This window comes from Halichondria panicea, chromosome 17, assembly GCF_963675165.1.
Source record: "Halichondria panicea chromosome 17, odHalPani1.1, whole genome shotgun sequence".
Lineage (NCBI taxonomy): Eukaryota > Metazoa > Porifera > Demospongiae > Suberitida > Halichondriidae > Halichondria > Halichondria panicea.
Window position 1 is genome coordinate 4,138,295 of NC_087393.1, and position 25,113 is coordinate 4,163,407.

Below are 25,113 nucleotides of genomic sequence, written 5' to 3' on the forward strand. Positions count from 1 at the left end.
ATTGGTAGCAAACAAAGCCTTACTCTCTTCAGAGAGAGTAAAGAATTATCTGCTAGCAGCAAAGCTTCCCTCCACCTGCACACACTGAATTACCTATTACACAAGACACACTGATCATGATAATTATATTGAAATACATGTACAGTTATCTTGGGTAGACTTACAAAGTCATTCTATATGGGTAAAAGAAACTTTGTGCGTGGAGGAAATGATTCTGGGAAAACTGGGTGACTTAATTGAGGAGGTGAGCAAAACCAGGAAGGAGGTTGATCTGAAACAAGTATGCAACTAACAGTGGCCTAAAGAATAGCATAAATAGGTAATATCTCTAGCAAATCTACCAACCCCTAATTGCACCTTTTCAGAAGAGTGCGTAGCAAAACTTGTCTATGGAGTGTTGCTACTCTATATACATGTACTTTAATAGTAGTTAGCTCTGCACTAGAACGCTACAGCTATTGGTACTGCACAGTTCTAGACTTTTGCTTTTTAGCAACAATTATAGATAGTCGATCATTTCCTATACTCTTTGATGTAATTCTGCCTATGCAAAAACTATTCATCATAATAATAAATCATGTGCATGTGTATTAGCAATAGTATAATTATATATAATATAATTATAGCTTTATGTTATGCATATAATTATACAGTTAGCATATCCACCGAGGCATCAGCACCCGCGGTGCTTTCATTAGATCCAAGGTTTTTAGTTATTTTTCATGCACACACAGTGATCATACCCATGCAATGAATGCTGTAGATATATAAGTACTATGGTTGTTGGATTCTTTTTGCAACCATACGAATTGAGTAGATATAGCTAGACAGGCTATAGTTCTGAGATTGACTGCCAATAAACATTTTAAAATAGTATAGTAAATTCACAATAAGAGAAACTGCAAATTACTACATTGCATCAACAACTAAAAAAGGTAATAAATGGACAACTATAGTCAGATCCCCAGGGGACTGATCGAGAATAATCCAGAATAATCTAGAAACAAAGGGTGCATGATAATCGAAACAAAAAAAAACTGTGATCACACAACGACCATAAAATGTATATGGATAACAAGTGTGATAAATAATTATACATATATAACAAAGCACAAGTCATCAGGATAGATAAAAATAGATCACGACAGTACACACACCAACAATAGTGTTATGACAAATGAGCATTATAAAACAAAAAACACATTTTCAGACTATTACGAATATGCATGCTGCACTTCTAACACACACTGCTAGTATTGTACTAGCCTCGATCCCAGGCCGAGTTTTCGCTTTTATAACGGTTAGGCGAACAACTAGGCCTGGTACTAGTTGCATGTCTGCGCATGCGTCAAATTTTCATTGTACATTGTATTTGTGGTCGGCAAAAATATTTATAATCGAAATTTCTACACAGAAAATGCACAGAGTGAGTACACAAAAGGTGCACATAGAGAGCTGCTTCACAAGGGCCTGGGGAGTTGCCAGTTGTGCTGCAGCACGATTACAGTGACCCAGGGCAACTTCAAGATGATTGAATGCCTTCAAATTACGTTTCAAAAAGATTTAGCAGGCTGCTGGACTTCTCTGATTCTAGGCCCCAACTCGTAATTCTTGAGCTTGATGCCTCTGTCAGTCTAAGCTACCCAGCAACGCTCGAACGAGCAGGTCATACTCCAGTCCTGTAAGTATAGGACAATAATTACAAAGACGGTTAAACCCTTACCTCAAACTGTCCAGTCTCGTCCGTTAGTATAGCCAAGCGGAGCACTGTTGGGATAGCTGGATATTAGCCATTGCTCCTGTACAGAGAAATAGACATTCTAAATACGTGTAGATCTATATTAAATTTCTCGTATTAAACAGGTTATAGTGTCATTGTCGACGAGCTGATGATGGTAGCACAAAGTTCTCTAGCTCACACTCTTCACTTGATCCACCATATTAATGATGAAACTATAGTCTACCTAGATCTTGCCAAACATGAACAAGATTTGATAGCACAGGGCCCACACAAAAATGTCTGACCTTAACAAGCTTGACAAAGCTTTATACCTCTTCCCTTGTTGTTCAGTCTTCAGAGTAATGTTTTCTAAGCTTCAGAGAAGAGAGAAGCTTCAGCTAAGAGCCATTCCAATAATGATAAAACGGAAACTGACTTCTAGTACACGATAGTACACAAATATAAATGTCACGAAAGTGAACGAGAATATCCATTTGTCAGAATCTGACGAACGACTGACGCATGCGCAGACAACTAGTACCAGGCCTAGTTGTTCGCCTAACCGTTATAAAAGCGAAAACTCGGCCTGGGATCGAGGCTAGTATTGTACATTATCTGAAATATTCAGAAATTAAACTTTCTATTATAAGTCTCTATAATATCAATGTTCACACGATACATATATTTAGCCACATAATTATATAGTTTAACTTGAGAGTCAGTATATGCATGTATATCAGCGAATGTAGATCTCCGCTAGCTTTATAAGTACGTCTTCATTGTTACGACCTTCATCAGCACAGATTCTCAATTCGATATCGTCTATAGTTGGCTGAGGAAGTTGCTTGCAGAACCACGGTGGGTTGTTGAACATACAGCAAGTGCTGGTATCTCCACATCCCTGACCGTCCCAGACTGGGTCGTCAGGGTAAAAGGTGCTAGTAGTAGCTCCTTGTCGGCTTCCAGTTTCACAGAAGTAGTCTTGACCGATGAAAGGAGGTACAACTCCAGTGTAGGGGCGGTTAGATCTTGTGCAAGGACAAACCAATTCATTTGAGATAGTTTCATCGTGTGCAGTAGCAAATGTCCAGATATGCTGACGAGGCGACCGTCCATGGGTTAGGCTCACACCATCAACGTAAGCATCATCAATAGACAGTGTTTTGTTCAAAGAATATGGTCGAAAAGCATCTGGAGTTTTGTCTTGATAGCCAATCACTCTCCCACAAACTTGGGAGTGCTCCACCCCATACGTTGTGTAGGTAGTAGACACACATTCTGCTGGTTCAGGTCTGACACAGGCACGTAGTGGATCTGGTGGTGTTGTCTCCAGTCTGAATCCATCTGGGCAGTTTTGGCTGGGGTCAGACATGTCGAGGTTGGCTACTCTCATCCATCCTCTTGTAGTGTTGCAGCTACAGCTTGTTTGGTTCATGTCACAGTAGACTTCAACAGGAATTCTAGTACTGTCAGTAGCAATCCAGTATTCTCCTGATGATTTGTAATGAGGGATGTCATGGCAGGAGCTGGCTGGTTTGCTTATGCTCCCTATTTGTAGCTCAGTTGCTATGATTTTTTTAACATCTTGGAAAATACTTTGAATCTGTTGGTTGGAGACGTTTAATTGAGCTTGTAACACTTGGTTTGATTCATCTAGTTGAGCTTGCAAAAGTTGGTGTGTGTCGTTCAGTTGGGCATGCAATTCTATAATCTTAATTTTACACTGTTCATTTGATATTTGAATCTGATGGTTTGAGGCGTTTAATTGAGCTTGTAACACTTGGTTCGATTCATCTAGTTGAGCTTGCAAAATTTGGTGTGTGTCGTTCAGTTGGGCATGCAATTCTATCTTAATTTTACACTGCTCATTTGATATTTGAATTTGTTGCTTCAAGTTGTTGATCTGGGATTTCACCCCCTGACTGGAACTGCTTAGTTGACCTTGCTGGTTGTTCAATTCTATTAGAGCATAGCCCACTCCTACCAAAGCCACTATCAGAGAAAGAATAGCCATCACTAGAGCTAAGATGGTGACAATAGCATAGCAATTCACTTGTACTTTCCTCACTTTAACCGACATTTCTCTTGTTGCTGGCTTGAGGTCTTTCTTTTCGTTATCTTGTGGCAGGATGCTTAGTGGTGGCATTGTTTCGTAAGTATCCTCCAGGACCTCTCCTTTGCAAGAAATACCATACGCACAATTTCTCTGATTAATAGCTTCATCCATTTGATTATTGATGCAACGTTCTGTATATACAAACGTATTAGTTGGCTTGTTTTGCCAATGTATTGTAGTAACTTTGCCTAGCTATATGATATGCAGTCTGAACATCTGCATCAAAACCATTGTTCAGCAGATGTTCTGGGGATAATATATCATTGTGCTCTCACTATATAGGCTACATAGTGAGAGCACAATGATACTATCACCAATCTGAACATCTGCATCAAAACCATTGTATAATTATTCAGCAGATGTTCTCAGCCTGGTGATAGTTATCATTGTGCTCTCACTATAGGCCACAATGATATACTATCACCAGAATATCTGCAACAAAACCATTGTATAATTATTCAGGTAGAGTGTGATCAGGTCCTCTGCTCCTCTGGTATAGTATAGCTGCACAGCAGAGAAGTCTTTCAGTGCACGGTCTAAGAGAATAAAGACAGCAATACAATTACACAAAACAATCGACTGACTAGACTATGCCGTCTTCTACACATAGTGATACACTGTGAAAAATACCTGATATAAATGCATGGTACTGATATCTTCGTGATTGTTGCTTCCCTCTACCTGCACACAATTACCTATTACACGAGACACACTGATCATAATATATTGAAATACATGTACAGTTATCTTGGGTAGACTCACAAAGTCATTCTATATGGGTAAAAGAGACTTTGTGCGTGGAGGAAATGATTCTGGGAAAACTGGGTGCTATACATTTGGCGTATCACTATAATCTCGTAGGTGTTGCACACTAAAAAAAAAGCAGCTCAGGTTTCCTACCCAGGTTTCTACCATTTGTTTGTCAATTTCATAATTTTTCAGGAAGACGAAGCCGACAGTACTCAGCGAAGAATGGAGCTCCTTCACTTGAGGGCAGCTGCCCAGATCCTTGGAGCCAGAGAGGGTGTCCCTGAGGTCAACCACAGGGATCCTATTGCTTGCTGACGTCAGTGATAGTCCCTAGGCTTAGCATGCACTGGTACAACAACTTAGCTTCATATGTTAGGGAAACCCCCATACATACCACAGCACGATCTTGTGGTTAATTTATTTGTTTACATTTTTTAGCAATCAACACTTATACAGTAACACATATAAATAATACTGAAACACATGCATGAGGCCACTGTTAGTTGCATACACATGTTTCAGATGAGAATACTAGCTCGACCCCGATGAGGGAGGGAGTCCTTCATTACCCATTACCATTATTAATTTGATGACATCATATCCTGTTTTTTAACTGACGAAAATACACAAAAGGACGGAGTCTGAACAATGTATAAACATTTTTTTTACGCACTGGCTCTTTGGTGCACAACTTACCCTGGCACATGGTAAAATAATGCAATGTCAGCAAAAAAGGACTTTGACCTCAAATAATGGCTGACATCAGCAATAATGACTTAATTGAGGAGGTGAGCAAAACCAGGAAGGAGGTTGATCTGAAACAAGTATGCAACTAAGTTACAGTGGCCTAAAGAATAGCATAATAGGTAATATATCTCTACCAACCCCTAATTGCACCTTTTCAGAAGAGTGCGTAGCAAAACTTGTCCATGGAGTGTTGCTACTCTATATACTTAGTAGTTATGCACTTGTCAAAGTAATGCCCCACCTCCCCCCTACCGGGGATAAGTGGGGATTAGTTGGGGATTAGACTTGAAGTTGCTCCCCTACCTAGGGGAATTAGACAGATCACCTGATGCATGCATTGGGTCAAAGGTCAATTAAAGATCACATGATGTCTGCCACACTCTTCCTTCCAACACATGCTGAGTACAGTGAGAGCAAAATTTACGGTTTATTGATCCTGAGCAATCTCTGCCTTCTTGACTTCACTAGCTCTATAGGAGTATAGCTGTCAATATTTATATAGTAATTCTGATACTTCAAATAATCTGTTTATCTTCTCACTAGAGTGTGATACAGGTCTAATCCCCACATCACCCCCATGTTGTACTAGGGGCTACCAGGGGATTAGACCAAATAACATGCCCAAAGGTAGGGGTATTAGATCAGGTGATTGGTCTAATCCCCACCTATCCCCGGTATGGGGGGGTGGGGCATTAGATTGACAAGTGCATTAGCTCTGCACTAGAACGCTACAGCTATATATTGGTACTGCAAAGTTCTAGACTTTTGCTTTTTAGCAACGATTATAGATAGTCGATCATTTCCTACTCTTTGATGTAATTCTGCCTATGCAAAAACTGTTTATCATAATAATAAATCATGTGCATGTGTATTAGCAATATATAGTGTATATGTAACACAGGCTATCTGGCCTGCTATTTAGTTAGATTCAACTAGATTACTTTCACAGTAAATATTGACATTAACATGTGTTCTTATCACCCTCATGTGTCAATCACATGACACTTACATAATACATAAATTAAATGAATAAGATTACAATGAATAACATAACTAGAATAGGCTATCGTCACAATTCCCCCTCCTGAGAGAAAATCTCATTACCGAACAAAAAAAAATAAAAACAAAAACAAAACACAGTTATACAGTTTAGTTACCAGCCGAAGCTGTTCGGGATCTCGTCATCGGTCCAGTATAGGGATCGGGTACAACTTGAGGTGTAGTGCGGTGTTGCTGGTCACTAGCAATCTGGGCGTACTTGCGTGGAGTAGATCCTCGCCACGACTGATCAGAAAGTTCTTCATAACATTTTCGAACACGGTTTAGGGAACAAAGATTGATTGAGACTTGGGTTCGTCGACAAGTCGAACTTCTGCATTCGTCGGTGTCAAACTCAAGACACGAAACGGTCCATGGAATGGTCTTGCAAATTTCCAAGTTTTGCCCTGAACTTCGCTTGGCATGTGAACCATGACGCATTGACCAACTTCGAGGTTAGGTTCTTTGGCTGACCTGTCATATATACTTTTCTGATGTTTCTGTTTGTCTGTAATGCACTCTTGGGCTGTTTGCCATGCACTGGACAGTCCTGCTACCAATTCTGTTTTATAATCGTCTAGATCTACCACATAAGGTGAGCGCTCGCGCGAGAGAGCTTCTAGCACTGGCAACGTGGGGTCTCTACCGTAAAGCAAAAAGAAAGGCGACTCCCAAGTAGACTCTTGTACCGAAACACGGTAAGCATACAAAACATACGACAAATGCCGATCCTAGTCATGACCAAAGCGCTCAACTGTCTTGGCCAACATCTGAATGAGAGTGCTGTTAAACCGCTCACACAAGCCATTAGTTTGCGGGTGGTGCCCAGATGTGTTGAGTTTTTGCACATCAAACAATTTGCATACCTCCGCTACCAGCTCCGAAAGAAAGTTAGCACCACGATCAGAAAGAAGCTCGTGTGGTGCTCCATGCTGACAGACAACATACTCCACAAACATCCTCGCAATAGTTTCAGCTTTCTGATCTGGAAGAGCAACAACTTCCACCCATTTGGTAAGATAATCAATGAATACCAATGCATATTGATTTCCATCAAGAGTTAAAGGCAACTGCAAAACATCAACCCCAACTTTCGAAAACGGTCCTCTAACAGTAATAGGTTGTAGTGGTGGCTTGATAGACCGACTCTGACCCTTCCTAGAAGCACAAACCAAACATGACCGACAATAGTGTCTGACTGCTGCTCGCATCCCTGGCCACCAATACCGACGGCGAAGTAGCTCATAGATTCTCTTTTCTGCAAAGTGCCCTGAAAATCTACCATCATGTGCCTCCTGAATTAAACCCTCTCGTCTCTCCTGTGGAACAACTAGACACCACCTGCCAGGAGTATTAGCACACTCATGATAAAGAAGGCCATCTGTCAAATCAAAAGCCTCACTGTTAATAACCACCTTCCTCGCCTCTGCATCAACACCTGGCAACGTACCATCTTCAAGATAAGCAATAATTGGCTTGAACTGAGAATCTTTACGCTGTTCGAGTCCGACCCCCTCACTCTCTGCAACTACACATGATACCGATGCCACTGGATTCCTTGACAAGCGTCTGCACAGCTATTTGTTTTCCCTGGCCGATATTTGATATCAAGGTCCATCTCCTGTATAATCAATGCCCAACGGGCCAATTTAGCAGAAGGGTTGCTAGTACTGAAAAGAGAAGTACAAGCTGCATGATCCGTGAGTACAAGACAATGATGTCCCAACAAGTACGACCGATAGTACTTCACTGCCCAGACAATTGCTAACGTTTCAAGCTCTGTGATGTGGTAATTCCGCTCATGCTTGTGAAGTGTCCGAGATGCATATGCCACTGGGTGTACCTGACCCTTCTCGTCCTCCTGTGCCAAAACCGTACCTAACCCTGCTAAGCTAGCATCAGTTTCCAAAACAAAGGTATGCCCAGGGCCAAACTGAGGGTAGGCTAGAACTGGGGCAGTACAAAGCAAGTTCTTGAGCTTATCAAAAGCTCCCTGACAATGTGTTGTCCACTCAAACAAAACACCCTTCTTGGTGAGTGCAGTTAACGGTGACGAAACTGCTGCAAAATTCTTAATGAAGCGTCGGTAGTAAGAAGCTAACCCCAAAAACTGTCGAAGCGTGAGAACATCAGTTGGTACCGGAAAGTGCTGAACCTTCTCGACTTTGGACACATCTGGAGCAATCCCCTGCCTAGAGATAGTGTGACCCAAATACTTCACCTGTTCCTGCACACATTTTCCAACTTTCAGCTTCAAGTTAGCTGCCCGCAACCACTCAAAAACAACCTGCAAATGCTCAAGATGCTCTTCAAATGTCCGTGAACACACCAAGATGTCATCGATATAGACAAAACAACTCTTCCCATCAATCCCTGCAAGAACCGTCTGCATCAAACGCTGAAAGGTAGAAGGAGCGTTACATAAACCAAACGGCATCCGATTAAACTCAAAGAGTCCACAATGCGTGGTAAACGCTGTCTTTTCCTTGGCAGATGAGTCAAGTGGAATCTGCCAAAACCCTGAAGAAAGATCAAGAGTGGAGAAAAATCTACCCCTACCTAGGGTGTCCAAGATATCTTCTATGCGAGGAATGGGGTAGACGTCCTTTTTAGTGATTGCATTCAACCTCCTAAAGTCTACACAAAACCGTGTTGTTCCATCCTTCTTGGGGACCAATACGATTGGACTAGCCCAAGGACTCACAGAAGGTGAGACCACACCCTTGGTCTCCATGTCGGCAACCATCCGTGCTATTCTTTCCCTATGCACAAAAGGAGTACGTCGGGGATACTGCTTGATTGGTGCATGGTCCCCTGTGTCGATCTTGTGCTGAGCGACTGCAGTGCATCCCAACTCATCATCAGATAAAGCAAAGACATCCCTATAGGCAGCCACCAATGTCTTCAACTTGCCGTCCAACCCTATGCAAAAGTGACCGAGAGATAATACTAGATTGAGAACCTGTGTCAACCATCGCCGCTACCTGAACTCCGTCCACAAGTACATCTAACTCCAAGGTGTGACCAACAGCTACAACTAGCTGAAACTGCACCAACGTGTACCTCTGTGGTATCAAGTAAACCCTGCTCTTTTTCCTCTGCCTCAAGATATCCTCTACCTGCTCATCTGATAAAGTCGCTAATGAATCCTTGGCTTCGATAGTTGCGGAAGTGGATCCCGACTGTTTCCCAGGAGCCTCACTCCTGTCTTGAGATTCTGTTTGGCTTGCTCCTTCCTGTGACTGGGGACAGTTACGTTTGAAATGTCCTAAACCACCACACCCAAAACACTTCCGAGGTGGTTCACCTTTCTCTCCCTGTTGTTTCTCTGTACCACTGTGCTTTCTGGGTGAAGAGTCACGTGGTTCCCAACTAGACCGATACTGCTGCTCATGTCGCTCGGCGGTTTCATACAAAGCATTAAACGACTCTCCAAGTCTAGGTGCTCCCAATTTCCATTGCCATTTGGGTAGCAATGCCTGAAAAAACCTGCCCTTTAACAGCCTATCTAGCTCTGTCGTTTCGAGAGTAGGAAAAGCTTTCTTGCCTAGTGTCATTAACTCCAAACCCAACTTCTCTACTGACTGATTTTTCTGTGTAAGCTGATGAAACTCCAAACCCCTCAATTCCTCAATATCAATAGGTTTAAACCTGTCCTTAAGAGCTTCTATGAGTTGACCGTAGTTGCTGTGCTTGGCGGGCGGCAACAGTTCAAAAACCTGTAAAGCGGTGCCAGTAAGGTACTGCTTGATGTGATAACATTTAAGCTCATCAGTCCAAGACAACATGGTAGCTCTCTCCTCAAACCTGTCTAACCAATGTTCAAAACTATTAGCTTCTGCCTCAACATCCTCTCCATCAACATCCTCTCCAGTAAACAAAAGTAGCGGGGGCGCACTCTGCACAGACAACGCATTTGTTTGCATAACCAAAAGCTTAGCCTGAGACTCCAAAAAGCCTTGAAACACACTCTGAAGACTAGAAGGACCACCACCAGTCAAACCGCCAACCAAATCAGAGACCACACGCGCCTCGCTATACACTCTCTCACACTCGCCACTCACCCTAGTAAGTTGCTCATCACTGGCCGTGATGGCGTCCTGGGCCTCCCGGAGCTGTACTTGTAGGTCCTCCACCATCGCACGCAGCTCTTGCATCTCTCGAGTGACTTCAGCACTTGGCTCCGACTGTTCCTCCGTGTCAGCCATAGTTCCACGTCTCAGAGGTCTTCTTCTGGTTGTAGTAGTAATAGGAAGGCTCTCTTGACTATCAAGTAGTGCCTTCAATTCACGTCTTGACATAAAATTCTTTGCATCAGCAAAATTCTTCTCCAACGGACTTCTAACGATAGTAGGTTCCAAAAGAACGTTACTGGCTGGGTCGCCAAATATAACACAGGCTATCTGGCCTGCTATTTAGTAAATATTGACATTAACATGTGTTCTTATCACCCTCATGTGTCAATCACATGACACTTACATAATACATAAATTAAATGAATAAGATTACAATGAATAACATAACTAGAATAGGCTATCATCACATATAATTATATATAATTATAGCTTTATGTTATGTATATAATTATATACAGTTAGCATATCCACCGAGGCATCAGCACCCGCGGTGCTTTCATTAGATCCAAGGTTTTTAGTTATTTTTCATGCACACACAGTGATCACACCCAATGAATGCTGTAGATATAATTATAAGTACTATGGTTGTTGGATTCTTTTTGCAACCATACGAATTGAGTATATAGCTAGACAGGCTAGTTCAGAGATTGACTGCCAATAAACATTTTAATAAATTCACAATAAGAGAAACTGCAAATTACTACATTGCATCGCCAACAACTAAAAAAGACAACTAGTCAGATCCCCAGGGGGCTGATCGAAAATAATCCAGAATAGTCTAGAATAATCTAGAAACAAAGGGTGCATGATAATCGAAACAAAAAAAAAACTGTGATCACACAACGATCATAAAATGTATATGGTATAACAAGTGTGATAAATAATTATACATATAATTATAACTAGTGTTCAAGCTGGCGCTGTGCTAATGCCTCTCGCCATGTTTTTGCTTTCGCTCAAAAGTATTAGAGTGTTATATTAGTTTCTATAACCCTTTACAGGTCAGCCGCACACAATCTGGAACCTGGAACAGTTCCATCACTTTAGTTTGGATCACTTTAGTTTGCATCTGAGCCCAACCCACCAAATTAGCTTGATGTTATCGCCGCCCCCAATGAAGTGGCTATGGCTTGTAGAGATGGGCGTGGGTCAATGGCTGTGCACAAACTAACCATCGATTTTATGCCTTGCTGCTGCCTCGATGGAAGTAGCTGCACTCTGGTCAACTAAGCTGCTTAGCAAGCATGTAGACTATTGTAGAGCTTGTGTCCACTTGTGAAGTGCCTGTGTAACACAAATGGCTTGCTGCTTCTTCCTCGAAAATATTCTATGGCTACCAAGATAGTCCAGAGGGTCTACCAATGGATACTACTCAGTCCTACATGCTGTATAGCTTGTTTTAAACCTTTTTTTTTTTTTAAGTGTCCTAATTGAACAGCTCAGCAGAACTTCAAAGGATAATCGGATTCATGATACTATCCAATCTGCCACACAATCCAATATCATGCAACATTCACAAGTTGATAACACGCTCCCTCCCAGATTGTTGTTGTAAAATTTACAACAATTTGAACGGTAAAGGGATAATGAATTTTATATTAAAGTTAGCTTATCTATATAAAGTCACTGAGAAGAAAAGACTTATTTACATGCATCTATTGTTGTTATTTATTGTATTATGTGGCTTACCAGGACCTCAAGAAAGAAGAAAATTGATTCTTCCAGGATCTGTAGTTCAGTGTATATATATAATATTTAAGAAGAAAAGATCTGTGTACATGCATATTGTTATCTATATTGTTATATGGTGGCTTACCAGGCCCTCAAGACAAAGATGATTCTGCCAGGAGGATCCACAGGAATAATTAACGCTGTGACTATTCTTACGGCACTGTAAAGGCTGCTTACCTTGCTATATTTATGGCATAGTGAACTTTCACCTCTGGCTCTGGCAACTTCCTAGCCTCGATTCCCGGCCGAATTACAAATGTAATCAAGCGGCCTGGAATCGAGGCTAGCAACTTCCTAGCCTCGATTCAAGGCCGGCGTGGGATAGAGGCTAGCAACTTCCTGTAGCAAGTTACCCGGGGTATAATCAATATGGCACTAGACTTGCTCCATCTACAGAATGGCCAGGAGTTCTGCTCTTTCGAGGAACTGGCCGAAATTATTAAGAAGTGGGAAGAGGTTAATTTTGTTACTCTTTACACAAGAAGCTCTAGGAGTATTGAAGCAGCTAGAAGAAGGGCTCCAAAGAGAACTTTTCTCGACAAACTGAAGTATTCAGAAATTGATTATGCATGTGTACATGGAGGCAGAGAATATAAGTCCCAATCTACACAGAAGAGGCTGTGCCAAAAGTAAGAATTCTGACTGTGCTTATTAATTTTGTACTGTACCAGTAGACTATAGTTCTAGCTTATTAATACTCTCTGCATTATCAGCTATCAATGCTTTGACAGTGACTATAATTATGACGTCCATGACCTCGTGTACTGTGCAATAGGCGTATAATTATTCGCGATAATAATTACGATAGTACTTGTTAACGTATACCAAATCACAGGACATTTTTAAAGGATTGCCCATTTGTGATTAAGATTAAGACAACACTGGATGGAGAAAAGTTATACATCAAAGAAATTCGTGGAGAGCATAATCATGATTTGTCTGAGGTAAGCAAGTGGGGTTGAATCAGAAACATGTCTGCTTAAGTGTTCATGCACAGTATACGTCTTAAATTACACTTATAACAAGCATAATTATACTTAGCTAGCACCTTAATCCATGTAGGAAATATTTCGTCATATGCCAAAGCAACGGCGCCTGGATTCTGAAACAAAGGATGAAGCAGTAAAACTCCTCAAACTCAGAGCTAACAAAAAGCTTCTTCAGAATCACTTGATGAGTACAACTGGTAAAACAGTGACACTCAAAGATCTTCATAATATTGCAGCGAGAAATGTACCAAAGTTTCGGAATGATTTTCGTGAGCTAGTAGAAGAAATGAAGAGCATTAAAGGTGAGCTTTAAATAATCATAACTTAATAATGTGTCGAATGTGATCACGTTTTTCTTTTTTCGGTTGTAGATTCAACTGTTACTGCATTTGTTGACGAAGAGAGTATGTTAAAGGCTATATACTTTCAGACACCTGAAATGAAGAATATATTTGCTTCTTATCCTGAACTCCTCTTGATTGATGCTACGTACAAACTAAACGATCTGCATATGCCTCTTTGTATGTTTTAATGGTAGTCGATGGGAATGGTGAGAGTGAGATTGTATGTCTGTGGCTGACACAATTTGAAGATAAAGAAACTATTACAAAACTTGTTGAAGAATTCAAGAAGTATAATTCAGATTGGATTTCAACAAAATGTATTATGTCCGACAAAGATATGACTGAGAGAACTGTTTTAGGCGAACAATTTCCACAGTCCAAGCTTTTGATTTGCTTATTTCATACTCTGCGCACTATGAAAAGAGAGATATCCTGCGAAAAGCTTGGCATATCACAGGGAGAAAGGAGTATGTGCTTGGAAATATTGTTGAAAATGGTGTATGCAAGAGACGAAGAAGAGTATAGTAAGCTCTTTGATGAGTTAAAGAATGGACCACAACGACTTGTGGAGTACTTTGAAAATAATTGGCATAGCATTCGCCATGAATGGGTGGACGGTTTGAAAAATGCAACTTGCAACTTTATGAATCGCACCAATAATAGAGTTGAAAGCATCAATCAGAAATTAAAGTCTGTAATTTCTCGGTATTCAGGAGTTACTCAGTTTTTCCAAGATTTGATGAAGTGTTTGAACACTCTGAGAATTGAGCGTGATCATAGAGCACTTGAAATAGTAATGAAAAGACGTGTATCATTACATGACTCTGATACATCATTTGGATGGTATATGTCTTTTTTGACACCATACTCCTTTGAATTTGTAAAAGACCAACTAGAAAACGCCAGTAAAGTACAGATTATTCAACAAATTGATGAAAAATCGTGTGTATTGCGATCTCAAGGCCGATCTATAACAACTACTATTGACTCTTGTCCCTGCGGCTTTGTTTCTGCTATGAAACTGCCATGCAAGCATATCTTTGCAGTGCGCACATCCCAGTCTCTATCTGAGTATGAGGAATCTCTCTGTGCTGAAAGGTGGACGCAAAAACATTTTACGAGTCATCATCGGGCATATGTACCAACTGATATGAGTGATTGTGATGTGGAAAGTCATATTGATGATACGATTCAAATCTCTACATTAGAACCGGCAAGAGCAGTGCTCTCTGAGCAGCAAAAATACAGAAAATCTTTCAATATAGGCCAACGCTTATGCCAGCAGCTCTCTACTTTTGGTATGCACGACTTCAATGAAGGAATAGAAGTCCTGCAATCAATAGCGCATCTCTGGGAAAAAGGCAAAAAGGTTGTCGTTGGAGAAGCAGCAGGTGTAATTTCAGTATGAGACTGTTACGCATTTTATTATTGTGTATAATTATATACTCACTGTTTTACAAGTGTTTTGGCAATATTTGCCAAATTTTTGTATGTATAGTTCGGCATTAGTAGTAGGCATCTTATAGGGTTTTATACAGAGGGGGGGGGCGCTCTAGAAATCTGAAAAATTAATGATTATGTCATAACCTAATGTATGGGCATTTCTCGTTTCTTTTTTCTTACTAGACACTGGTGAGGATCTATCAAGCGACAGTGACGATTCTATTTCTGATCATATTAAAATCCCACCTCCCATCCTGACAGATAAAGACACAGTTGGTACGTTTTTCGTTGTTGTAACGTGTGTTGCATCACCCACACTCACCATGTATAGATCTGTTACAGAAAGCACCTGATTCTCGACAGCCATTGTCTACCATTCAAGATAATACTTTTGCGATAAAAATGCCGCCTGCAATCAAGAAACGAGGTCGACCAAAAGGTGCTGGACTAACAGTGATTGGCCTTCCTAAAAAGAAGGGAAAAGCTTCTTCCAAACCGAAGGCATTTGTACTAAAATCAGAATGGGAGAAGACAAAAGGTGTGTACTTCCTTTATTCCAGATTCTGTGTTATTTATACAGTCTTCCCTTCTCCTTCTGTAGTTATGCTCAACTGGTTTGTCGATGAAGAAGTCACTGAACGAGCAGTGAGAGGTGGGGACCTTATTGAAGAACATGAAGTGGAATGTTGCCCCGAGAAAATACCCAGAAAGTGCTTGGATGACAATGTTTGCATTGCTCAAATCAAAAAATACTTCACTTTTGACGGCTGGAGTTTACTTCAAAATAGCATAGATACTTTGCTTGTTCATGGGAATTGGACTTGCTCAATATGCTGCATTGATTTATCTACAAGTGAAAGCATTGGCTGTGATAGTTGTCTTGGATGGTTTCACTTGAAGTGTGTTGGATTGAAGAACGCTCCTAAAAGCAAGCACTGGTTTTGTAGATCCTGTCATATTTAATTTTTATGTATAATATTGATTATTAACTCATCTATTATAGCGCATGCGCATAAATTATTATTATGGTCAGAGGTGAAAGTTCACCATGCCGTAAGAATAGCAAGGTAAGCAACCTTTACAGTGCCGTAAGAATAGTCACAGCGAATAATTAAAGGGTGTGTCCAAAGAGATCAATTTCACAAATGGCTACTGCTAGCTAGCTGTTTTTTAACAGATATTTTCTGAGTATTGTAGCTAACAAAAAGCTAGCGCTTTAGTGCAAGGCTAACTCATATGTTGAATAGAAAGTTTGTGCGGACAGATGATGCTATGAAAGATTCTGAAGAGACTGTAACAGCCTTCAATGTGAGTTAAACTAGCCATAACTCGAAAAAGAAGCTTTAGTTTGCTAATCCACGAATCAAAATCCAAGAGAACGTAGCTAGAAGCCTATAGAAGCTGTTAGTTTTCGTCGCATTGCAACCGTTGAGCAGTTACTGCTGGAATACACACACACACACACACAGTCAGCTTTACCGTATCCCTCGTGCGGCTACGCCTCGAGGCATAACAAAGCACAAGTCATCAGGATAGATAAAAATAGATCACGACAGTACACATACCAACCATAGATAGAAAAGGGAGGGATTGGAAACGAACGACAGTTTCAATGATATTCGTTGAAACACTCTTTGTCTTGTTACGTAATCACGTTCTGGCGGGATTGTAACAAAGATTTTCTCTGACTCAGTTCTAGCCTCGATTCCAAGCCGCTGAGAAAGGCGGCCTGGTATACACTGTTTACGCATGCGCCAGAATTACCAAGAATCTTGGTAATCGTAAATTGCAGTATATTTATCAGTATTCTTATTCCGCATTAGTTTGTAAAACATTGATATCCGTTTCATTTATAATGATGTCATTGAAAAAAGAAATCTAGTCCAAGTTGTGTAATGGCTGCTACCTTCTCTTCTGCTCTTGTGTACGCGTTATCCTGTGTTGGAATACCAGGTCTAGTCTTGAAAGACAAGCAGCTGGAGGCGTTGAAGTGTCTGTACGCTGGTGTTTATGTGGGTACCGTACCGACCGGCTATGGCAAGTCCTAGTCCCAGAGCAAGTCCATCTGCTTTCCAGACACTCCCTTTCTTGATTGATGTGAAGCTTGACAGGACCAGTGCACCTCTCTCTAAAAGAAGTGTTGTGATGGTGATTTCTCCTCTTGTTTCTCTGAGTGAAGCCATCTTCAAAGTGTTGGTGTGTCTGTTCGACGTTCAGTGCCATTCTCTCTGGAAGGAAGTATTGTTGTGACATTTGCCGAAAATTGGTCACAGAGTAAGTACGTGGTATCTGATCCGAGAACTGTGTGGCCTGTTACAATCCGAGGGACTTGTGTGTATCCGATCCGAGGGACTTGTTGCTTGAGTGTGTATCCGGACTTGTTGCTTGAGTGTGTATTAATGGATAGTGCTTTCAATGGTAAATCTATTGTGTAAATCAATAAGTAGTCCTCACATTATGTTACGTCACAGCCACTGTACTTATCCACATTTATTTTTTACCCACAGGTTTAACTAATTTCTTATGAAATTAACTTGTCGCCTTAGTGTGTATCCGATCCAAGCCTCAAGTTAATGAATAAATCTACAGAGCTGATGTTTTATCTAGCTGTCTCTGTCTACAGTATTATGCAGAGAGGTAGCCTCTTCTTTTTCTTTTTTTTAACAATAAGATAAAATACGGTAAATAATAAATTAATTGTCCACCCACACGCCAACAGTAAATACCAGGCCCACTATTCAAGGGGCTGGAGTCGAGGCTAACTCAGTTCTTGCAGACGTTGTTAGAGTCTAACTTAGACTTCTGGGTTAGGCCAGATGTCCGTGGCTTAACTGTATTCATACCTGGTAAGTTAGAAACTCACTTCAGTAGAGTTGAAGCAGAATAATAGGCCAGTTTTGTAGGGTAAGGTGATAGTCAAAATTATGTCTCCCTCTAGCACATATGTAAAGCTGATTTGCAGTTTGTACTTGTGTCAAACTGTATACTTGGGTCCTAGTGCTTTGCGTAAGTATTACTTTTTGAATGATACAAGTGAAACTTTCATACTATATCAATAAATAAAGTATTTCAGGAGTGTTTTTTATCTCCTTTTTTCATCTCTAAAAAGGGCTAGTTGAATATATTCTGCTAATATACTGTTAGAGGAGTATTTGAAGTTTTGCATTGTCTTTGTTTGCACTTACAGAAATGCCGTGAAAATTTTGAATCGTCATTCACGAAAGAATGAATTTAGGATTACTGGTAAGCATGCTATACTGATTATTGCCCACACTATACAATACCTGCAGTGAGGTCATTTGTGGAGATGGTTAGATATCTGTTCACGATACCTGGAGTCATCAGCAACAGGTTGTGCCAGGACCCCGTTAAATTGGCCAACAAAGACAGAGGGGTAAATCCAACGAGAACCCGAATGTTAGTGAATTTGCTAAGAACACACAGGCTCTTCGGGTGATCAACAGCACACGTGCAACAATTAGAGGCAACTGCTGAAAGACAATAGAAGACGACCATTGCAGCTAGGTGATGAGAATAACCCCTTCCCAAAAGAAGGCACAAGCATAATATTGTATAGAGAAATCAATTGTTCACATGTTCAATCACATTCACATGTTCAATTCTTAACTGTGATAAATAATTGTTCAATTCTATAAATTTAACTGTGCATGATAATTAAATGATGCTGCAGAGTGTCACGACTTCAATTCTGTGTAGAATTTCACAGTAAAAGCCCGAACCATCACACTATGTTCAGAACCCTCCAACGAAACTATCAACACAGAAGCTGTGTTGAGGGCAACTGCTTCCTCTGGTGATGAAGCTTTGAATCTATATACTCTCTGTCAAAACAGTCTTAAAAGCTTCCTTAAACCTACCTGCATTTACATGAAAAGGAAGAAAGTAAATGGAAAGTAATTAATTATTATTTATTAACAAACAGTTCAACATCACTTACTCTGAAATGGAGCGGGAGCACTACTTTCCATTGTACAGTGCAAATGTAGACCTGAGCTAGAAAGCCATTCTTGAGAACTAGAAAGCCATATACTCGAAATCAGCTGGCTTGGAACACAATTTTTATTTTGAGGAAGTATAAGTATAGTGATCACTTCCCTCTTCTATCTATGCTTCCGGCAGACAAGGAGTGTTCGGCACACGTGATTCGTTTCCAATCCCCTTCCTCTTCTATCTATGTACCAACAATAGTGTTATCCGACTAGAAAAACATTTGCAATGTGAAAAATTGCTAGGATTGGCCAGGGGAACCACAAAAAAGCGTGGAAACAAGAAATCAGACGAGAGCATAACTCCAATCCGTTACAACGTCAATCACATGTACTTGTAGTTTTCCATTTTTTCCCGGCCAATATACCACGCAATTTTTATTGGTGGGGTGATGACTAGCCTCGATCCCAGGCCGAGTTTTCGCTTTTATAACGGTTAGGCGAACAACCAGTTGTTCGCCTAACCGTTATAAAAGCGAAAACTCGGCCTGGGATCGAGGCTAGGTGATGACCAATCTACGGTGGCCCTGAGTGCTACTCCAGTTGGTAGTTGGCAGTTGGCAGTTGGGAGTTCGCAGTTGGCAGTTGGTAGTTGGTAGTTCGCAGTTGGCAGTTGGTAGTTGGTAGTTCGCAGTTGGCAGTTGGTAGTTGGTAGTTGGCATGCAGTTGGCAGTTGGTAGTTGGTAGTTCGCAGTTGGCAGTTGGTAGTTGGTAGTTCGCAGTTGGGAGTTGGCAGTTCGTGACCTTTAAACTTTGCAGTTAGCAAATGTTGTATATAGATATATCTTTGCACTGCCTCTAATCTTTTAACCATAACTTTAAATAGCCTCAATAGAATCTAAAAGTGCCATGCAAAACCTGTTTCTATAATTCCCCCCTCCCTGCTGCTGGGATCTGGGAATATAGGTACATGAGGATTAGACTTGAAATGATCTCCCTACCTAGATGTGTACATATAAGATTTAATATTGCTGTCTTAGGCCAGCTAGATGTCTGTGCCAGTATCATAATTTAAAAGCAGGCTAATTATTGTTGCAAAGTTTAAAGGTTACAAACTGCCAACTACCAACTGCCAACTACCAACTCCCAACTGCCAACTCCCAACTGCCAACTACCAACTGCCAACTGCCAACTGCCAACTACCAACTCCCAACTGCCAACTACCAACTCCCAACTACCAACTCACAACTGCCAACTACCAACTGCCAACTGCCAACTGCCAACTACGTGTTTGAACTATCAAGTAGCAACTGTGAACTACCAACTACGCATTTGAACTATCAAGTAGCAACTGCGAACTACCAACTACGCATTTGAACTATCAAGTATGAACTACCAACTAGAGTAGCGCTCAGGGCCACCGTACCAATCCCTATATCCATTGTGCGGGTATAATTATAATCATGATGATTTGTGATGAATTGATGTTCCTAATACATGCAGTGTTGAGCACAGGTACACACAGTCCATCCATGCGTAGTAACATGCACGGACCGTATTGGTGACCTGCATGGAATGATGTGGTGGATGGAAGCTGGTAGATGGATCTGGAACACAGTCTATACTATGTATTGTACATGTTCATGACGTTGTAACGGATTGGAGTTATGCTCTCGTCTGATTTCTTGTTTCCACGCTTTTTTGTGGTTCCCCTGGCCAATCCTAGCAATTTTTCACATTGCAAATGTTTTTCTAGTCGGATTCCCTTTCTTTTTCAGTACAGAAGTATAAATTTACGTATCATGACATGCATAAGTGGAACGTCAAGAGGCAGTACAGAAGTTCAAGAAGAGAAGACAGGACTAATCAGATATCTTCTCGAATATCTCTGGACTAATAATTATAGTATATTAATTGCTTGATATGTTGAATTTGTGTTAAATGACAGACATTTTAAGAGCACGATATCTAGCCAGTGCATATAGCATGCCTGTCAGAGAAAGGGAGCTAGAGCTGAACAGTGTGAAGTAAAGCAACACCTCAGGCTCTGGAAAAGCACAGCACTGGGCGCACGGTTTCTTAGCCACGCCTATCTATTATTTGCCCACAACGCAATTGCTGAGTCATTAAAGATGGCGGAATTGTCTAGGTAAGAGAATAGAGACTGAGAGGTCATCTGCCTCGTGGAAGCAATCGCAAATCTGAAGAAGCGCTTTGTAATCCAGGTTGTAGTCGTTTGGAAACCCTGTGCAGAATGTCCTGGAGATGGCTGTACTTGGAGCAAATGCTGGGCAAGAAACTTACTTACTCACTTAGACTACTTAGATGTAGGAGAGAGGGATTGGAAACGGAAGTAGATTTCAATGTACCTCACGTATGACCTCGATTAAACATCCGCGCCTCGCCTAATGATGGCTAATCTATTCCCCAGGAACTTCGCGGGTAACTGAGATTATTGGAAGTCTAGGATTTTCTGAGTTGTCACTAGTATTCTGTCAAGTTCTCCAGTATCCAGTGCAACTGTGCTTTATATAGATAGTGAATAACCATTGTTCAAGCTCTATTTACCGTTGCAACTATCTTCTTCATGGAATTTAGGTAAGTTTAATCTTGTATTGTACACATTTATCCCTTAATTAATGACTAATTTTCTTTGGCTTGGGGTGATACCACATGATTTACCAATAAGCAGACCAAAGTATACGACCTAAACATTAATCATTTCAGAGAAAAAGGGATAGACTTCCAATAATCTCAGTTACCCGCGAAGTTCCTGGGGAATAGATTAGCCATCATTAGGCGAGGCGCGGATGTTTAATCGAGGTCATACGTGAGGTACATTGAAATCTACTTCCGTTTCCAATCCTCTCTCCTATCTATGGTCAGACTAGAGATTATAGGGTTGTTATAAAACAGGGAATGAGAAATGAGGAAATGAGAAATGAGGAAATGAGGAAATAAGAAATAGGAAATGAGGAAATGAGAACGAGAAATGAGCTGTTAGGCAGAGCATATCTATGGGCAGAGCAAGTCTGAAGACGAAGCTAACATCTACTGAGCTACAGGTACGTACCTCCTGGTGACAAGTCTCCTGGTGCTCTCCCACCATACAGAACTTATGTTCCTCTGGTACACGGTGTGACACTCTCTACCTACTTGTGTGCCCATGTATGACTGGCATGGTTCAGACGTCAGATCTACCTACGTAACGGTACTTACATGTACTGTCCTACAGTCCCACAGTCTCAAACAATTTACCTGTGCGTGGCTATACTGGCAATACATACACTGATTTCACAATCCGGTGGGCAAGTGATAGTCAATGGACTGGACTCAATGTCAACATCTACATGTAAGTAACAGCAAAGAAACCTCCAAAACTGTTTGTCAAACCAAGCAAATTCTAATGATCTGCCAGTCCTGTCGTAAAGCTGCAGGAAGTAATGACATTAGTACACTGTACTGGTACATATCCAATCTCGCTACAGGGTGAAGAAAAATCAATTCCCATTACCATTCTCACAAGCAATGCCTAGTGAAACCTGATGCTACCTTTAATGAAGAAAACTCACTGTGCCATCTGAAGCGATGGTAAAATTTAATTCTTACAATGTGTCCGACAACCTGTACTGTGTGGAGGTGCCACTATAATTATATATTTGATAACTGAATACTTAGTCACCTACTAGCTTCTTGGCTGATATCAGTCATTACTTTTGTGCATCTATATAATAATTATTATTATAACAATGTCATAATTATTGTGATGAAAATTAATGCCATCGTAACCATAAATATATTATTATTATTATTATTATATTATTCTATTATTATTATTCTATTTCTTATTTCTTCATTTCCTCATTTCCTATTTCTTATTCATTTCCTCATTTCTTATTTCTCATTTCCTCATTTCTCATTCCCTGTTTTATAACAACCCGAGATTATAGAAGGAGGGGGATAGGAAACACACCTTGAATTTGTTCTATAATTATACCCTCGTTATGGTCACGTGAGCAGGATTCACTCGCGGCTACTCGGATCTGATGGCTATTTTACTATACATACTATACTTTTGCTAGACTAGTGCTAGTGCTACCTGTACTTCCACTTTAGGACCAGCAGAAAGAGTGAAAACTATTTATTGTCTTTGTCTTCTACAAAGGAACTGGCTGTTGATTCTCCTAACACGGTACAAGTTCGAGAAATAGTTGAAGACTTGACACAAGCAATTTCTAAGAACCAACTGGGGTTTGGTGCATTTTCAGAGACACTAGTCAAGGTATATGACAATCTGCTTTAGAGCTTCCTTAGACTCACTATGCCTAAAAGAGGGGAGATAATGTGGACACAATATGGCCGTCTACAAGACTCGTTACGGTCCATTTGGAATGAATTTTTGTGTAAGATTGACGTTGCCAAAAGCTGCAGATTGTTTGAAGGACTCCTCTTATTTGAGAGTTTAGTTAAAGATATCTTCAAACCTCATGAATATCCTTTGACGTCTACAAATACACAGCTCACAAAGGACGAAATCAGTTGAAGGGCCAGATTCAAGTTTGAGTGAATACACAAGACAATGGACTGACAGAGTAAACAGCGGAGGACTTTTTGTCATAAATGACCTGGGCTACAATTTTTTTATCGATTGAAGTTACTATGTGAGAAAAACTGGTTAAGCATCTACAAGATGGCATTCTTTCTTCCACTGAAGACGAAGGAAAGGCTGGCATTATACAGTTTGTTTCTGTCGATGAAAATGTTCAGTTTTACTGGACCATGATTGCAGCTGACATTGAAGATGACGTCCAGCTTATGAGCTACTAAAACAAATAATTTAGTTGTGGCTGACCATAAGAGGCTTTAGCATATCTAATGTGGATGGAGAAGCACAAGGTGGACAGTAGAGAAAGTGTTAGACGAAAGAATAAAAAAGGCTAATCAGCAGTGAACACAATAATTATTAGAATCCGCTGAGAGTACAGTTATGACTGACATTATAATGATGAGGGTATTGCACACTGTAACGTGATTATAGCTATAGCTATGTTATACATGTACATCAACATGTCTCATTTCTTGCTGTTTCTCTTTCGTTTGGGTAGGGGAGTTTCATCCATTTGCATGTCGTTATAGATATAGCGGCAATTTCCGCGAGCAACGTTAATAGACCTCTGAATCAGGAGATGGCGACACAACTCCCAAGCACTAGAGGGTAATAAAATCCTTCTTAAATCTTCTATGGACGTTGTGATAGAGTCTTGTATGGGCTCCAGCCTGGGGTTTGTCTGCATACTGTATATGAAGTTAATAATTTATTATACTAACCCTACAAGTCATATACATACAGTCATGTATATATGTAGCTATAATAAATTTTATTCTTATAGGACGACCAGGTGGGTTCACCTTCAGAAGTTGCCTTTTCTGTTCGAAGTACTTTGGAGAACGTCCAATCATGCCCTTTTTCCTTCGTCCCATTATTCAGATTGAAATCAACCTATGTTCAAAGCTAATGGCTAATTGCATTCTTTAAATACATGCAGTTATACTCAGGTACTTCAGTACTCTGTTTGTCTATTCATTTTTCTGCAAAAACTACGACAGAAGAGTATTCAAATACTCTAAATAATCCGTTAACAAGACTACTGTAAAAGATATTCTCAAGGGACTTATTGTATAGCAACAAGCTTATGAAATAGATTGCAATCATAATCAAAAACTACAAAAAAAGTTCACAGTTACCAAACTAAAACTACAAAACTATTAAATTAGGCTTGTTGATGAACATTATTCATGATTGTATTCTTGCAGATGTACAAAATCATCCATAAGTTTGTAACATTGGAAACAACTCCTTATAGAACACTGTGAGTCCCTCACCTAGTATGTACAGTGGAATTTCTGCCTGCAAAACCGATGTAGCTGCTTTCAAAATCTATCCATGTCTGTGATGCTAGTGGGCGGGGCATAACGAGGATGGAACATGACACATAAATTCAATGTGCGTTTCCTATCCCCCTCCTTCTATAATCTTAGTCGAGCGCCGCCGCCCTCCTTGAAGGAGGTCGGGAATCAAGCGTTTTGTTCTGGCCTGTTACGCAATAGTATCATGAATATCATTCATTCTATGTGGGTGCTAACCAATAGCG

The 25,113-nt window shown here is 40.5% G+C and overlaps 4 protein-coding genes and 1 long non-coding RNA gene across 9 annotated transcripts in view; 2 read left to right on the forward strand and 3 right to left on the reverse strand.

Moving 5' to 3' along the window:
* Positions 1-25,113, reverse strand: part of LOC135351592 (uncharacterized) — a 50,333-nt gene that overhangs the window by 2,500 nt on the left and 22,720 nt on the right. The window lies entirely within an intron of this gene.
* Positions 2,344-12,427, reverse strand: LOC135351587 (uncharacterized). 3 transcript variants are annotated; one of them, XM_064550637.1, is made up of 3 exons: positions 12,197-12,427; positions 4,467-4,517; positions 2,344-4,372 (listed from the first exon to the last, which is right to left on the reverse strand). In XM_064550637.1, exon 3 carries the CDS (start codon positions 3,945-3,947, stop codon positions 2,457-2,459), a length of 1,491 nt encoding a protein of 496 aa, XP_064406707.1. In that variant the 5' UTR covers positions 3,948-4,372; positions 4,467-4,517; positions 12,197-12,427; the 3' UTR covers positions 2,344-2,456. The 3 variants fall into 3 exon arrangements, with proteins under 3 accessions (XP_064406707.1, XP_064406706.1, XP_064406708.1); XM_064550636.1 differs by lacking the exon at positions 12,197-12,427 and adding an exon at positions 4,749-4,989; XM_064550638.1 differs by lacking the exon at positions 12,197-12,427 and adding an exon at positions 4,737-4,989.
* Positions 9,254-10,672, reverse strand: LOC135351588 (uncharacterized). The gene has a single exon (XM_064550639.1). It carries the CDS (start codon positions 10,670-10,672, stop codon positions 9,254-9,256), a length of 1,419 nt encoding a protein of 472 aa, XP_064406709.1.
* On the forward strand, positions 12,579-16,125 carry LOC135351580 (uncharacterized). Its single transcript, XM_064550626.1, has 7 exons — positions 12,579-12,867; positions 13,074-13,182; positions 13,301-13,529; positions 13,599-14,962; positions 15,198-15,290; positions 15,346-15,552; positions 15,616-16,125. The coding sequence occupies exons 4-7, from the start codon at positions 13,759-13,761 to the stop codon at positions 15,975-15,977; spliced, it is 1,866 nt and encodes a 621-aa protein (XP_064406696.1). The 5' UTR covers positions 12,579-12,867; positions 13,074-13,182; positions 13,301-13,529; positions 13,599-13,758; the 3' UTR covers positions 15,978-16,125.
* LOC135351596 (uncharacterized) lies at positions 16,706-18,745 on the forward strand. Of its 2 annotated transcripts, XR_010399463.1 has the most exons (5): positions 16,707-17,432; positions 17,522-17,651; positions 17,734-17,860; positions 18,202-18,257; positions 18,305-18,745. It is a non-coding gene; the product is annotated as an uncharacterized LOC135351596 (long non-coding RNA). The 2 variants fall into 2 exon arrangements; XR_010399462.1 differs by having other exon boundaries at positions 16,706-17,432; positions 17,522-17,860; positions 18,305-18,744.

Excerpts from the sequence above, each read along its gene's own strand:
- LOC135351587 (XM_064550637.1), bottom strand. The coding sequence starts at position 3,947 with ATGGATGAAGCTATTAATCAGAGAAATTGTGCGTATGGTATTTCTTGC.
- LOC135351588 (XM_064550639.1), bottom strand. The coding sequence starts at position 10,672 with ATGTCAAGACGTGAATTGAAGGCACTACTTGATAGTCAAGAGAGCCTT.
- LOC135351580 (XM_064550626.1), top strand. The coding sequence starts at position 13,759 with ATGGTAGTCGATGGGAATGGTGAGAGTGAGATTGTATGTCTGTGGCTG. Across the intron at positions 14,963-15,197 it reads TGTCGTTGGAGAAGCAGCAG|ACACTGGTGAGGATCTATCA; the intron begins GTGTAATTTCAG and ends TTTTCTTACTAG. Across the intron at positions 15,291-15,345 it reads GACAGATAAAGACACAGTTG|ATCTGTTACAGAAAGCACCT; the intron begins GTACGTTTTTCG and ends CACCATGTATAG.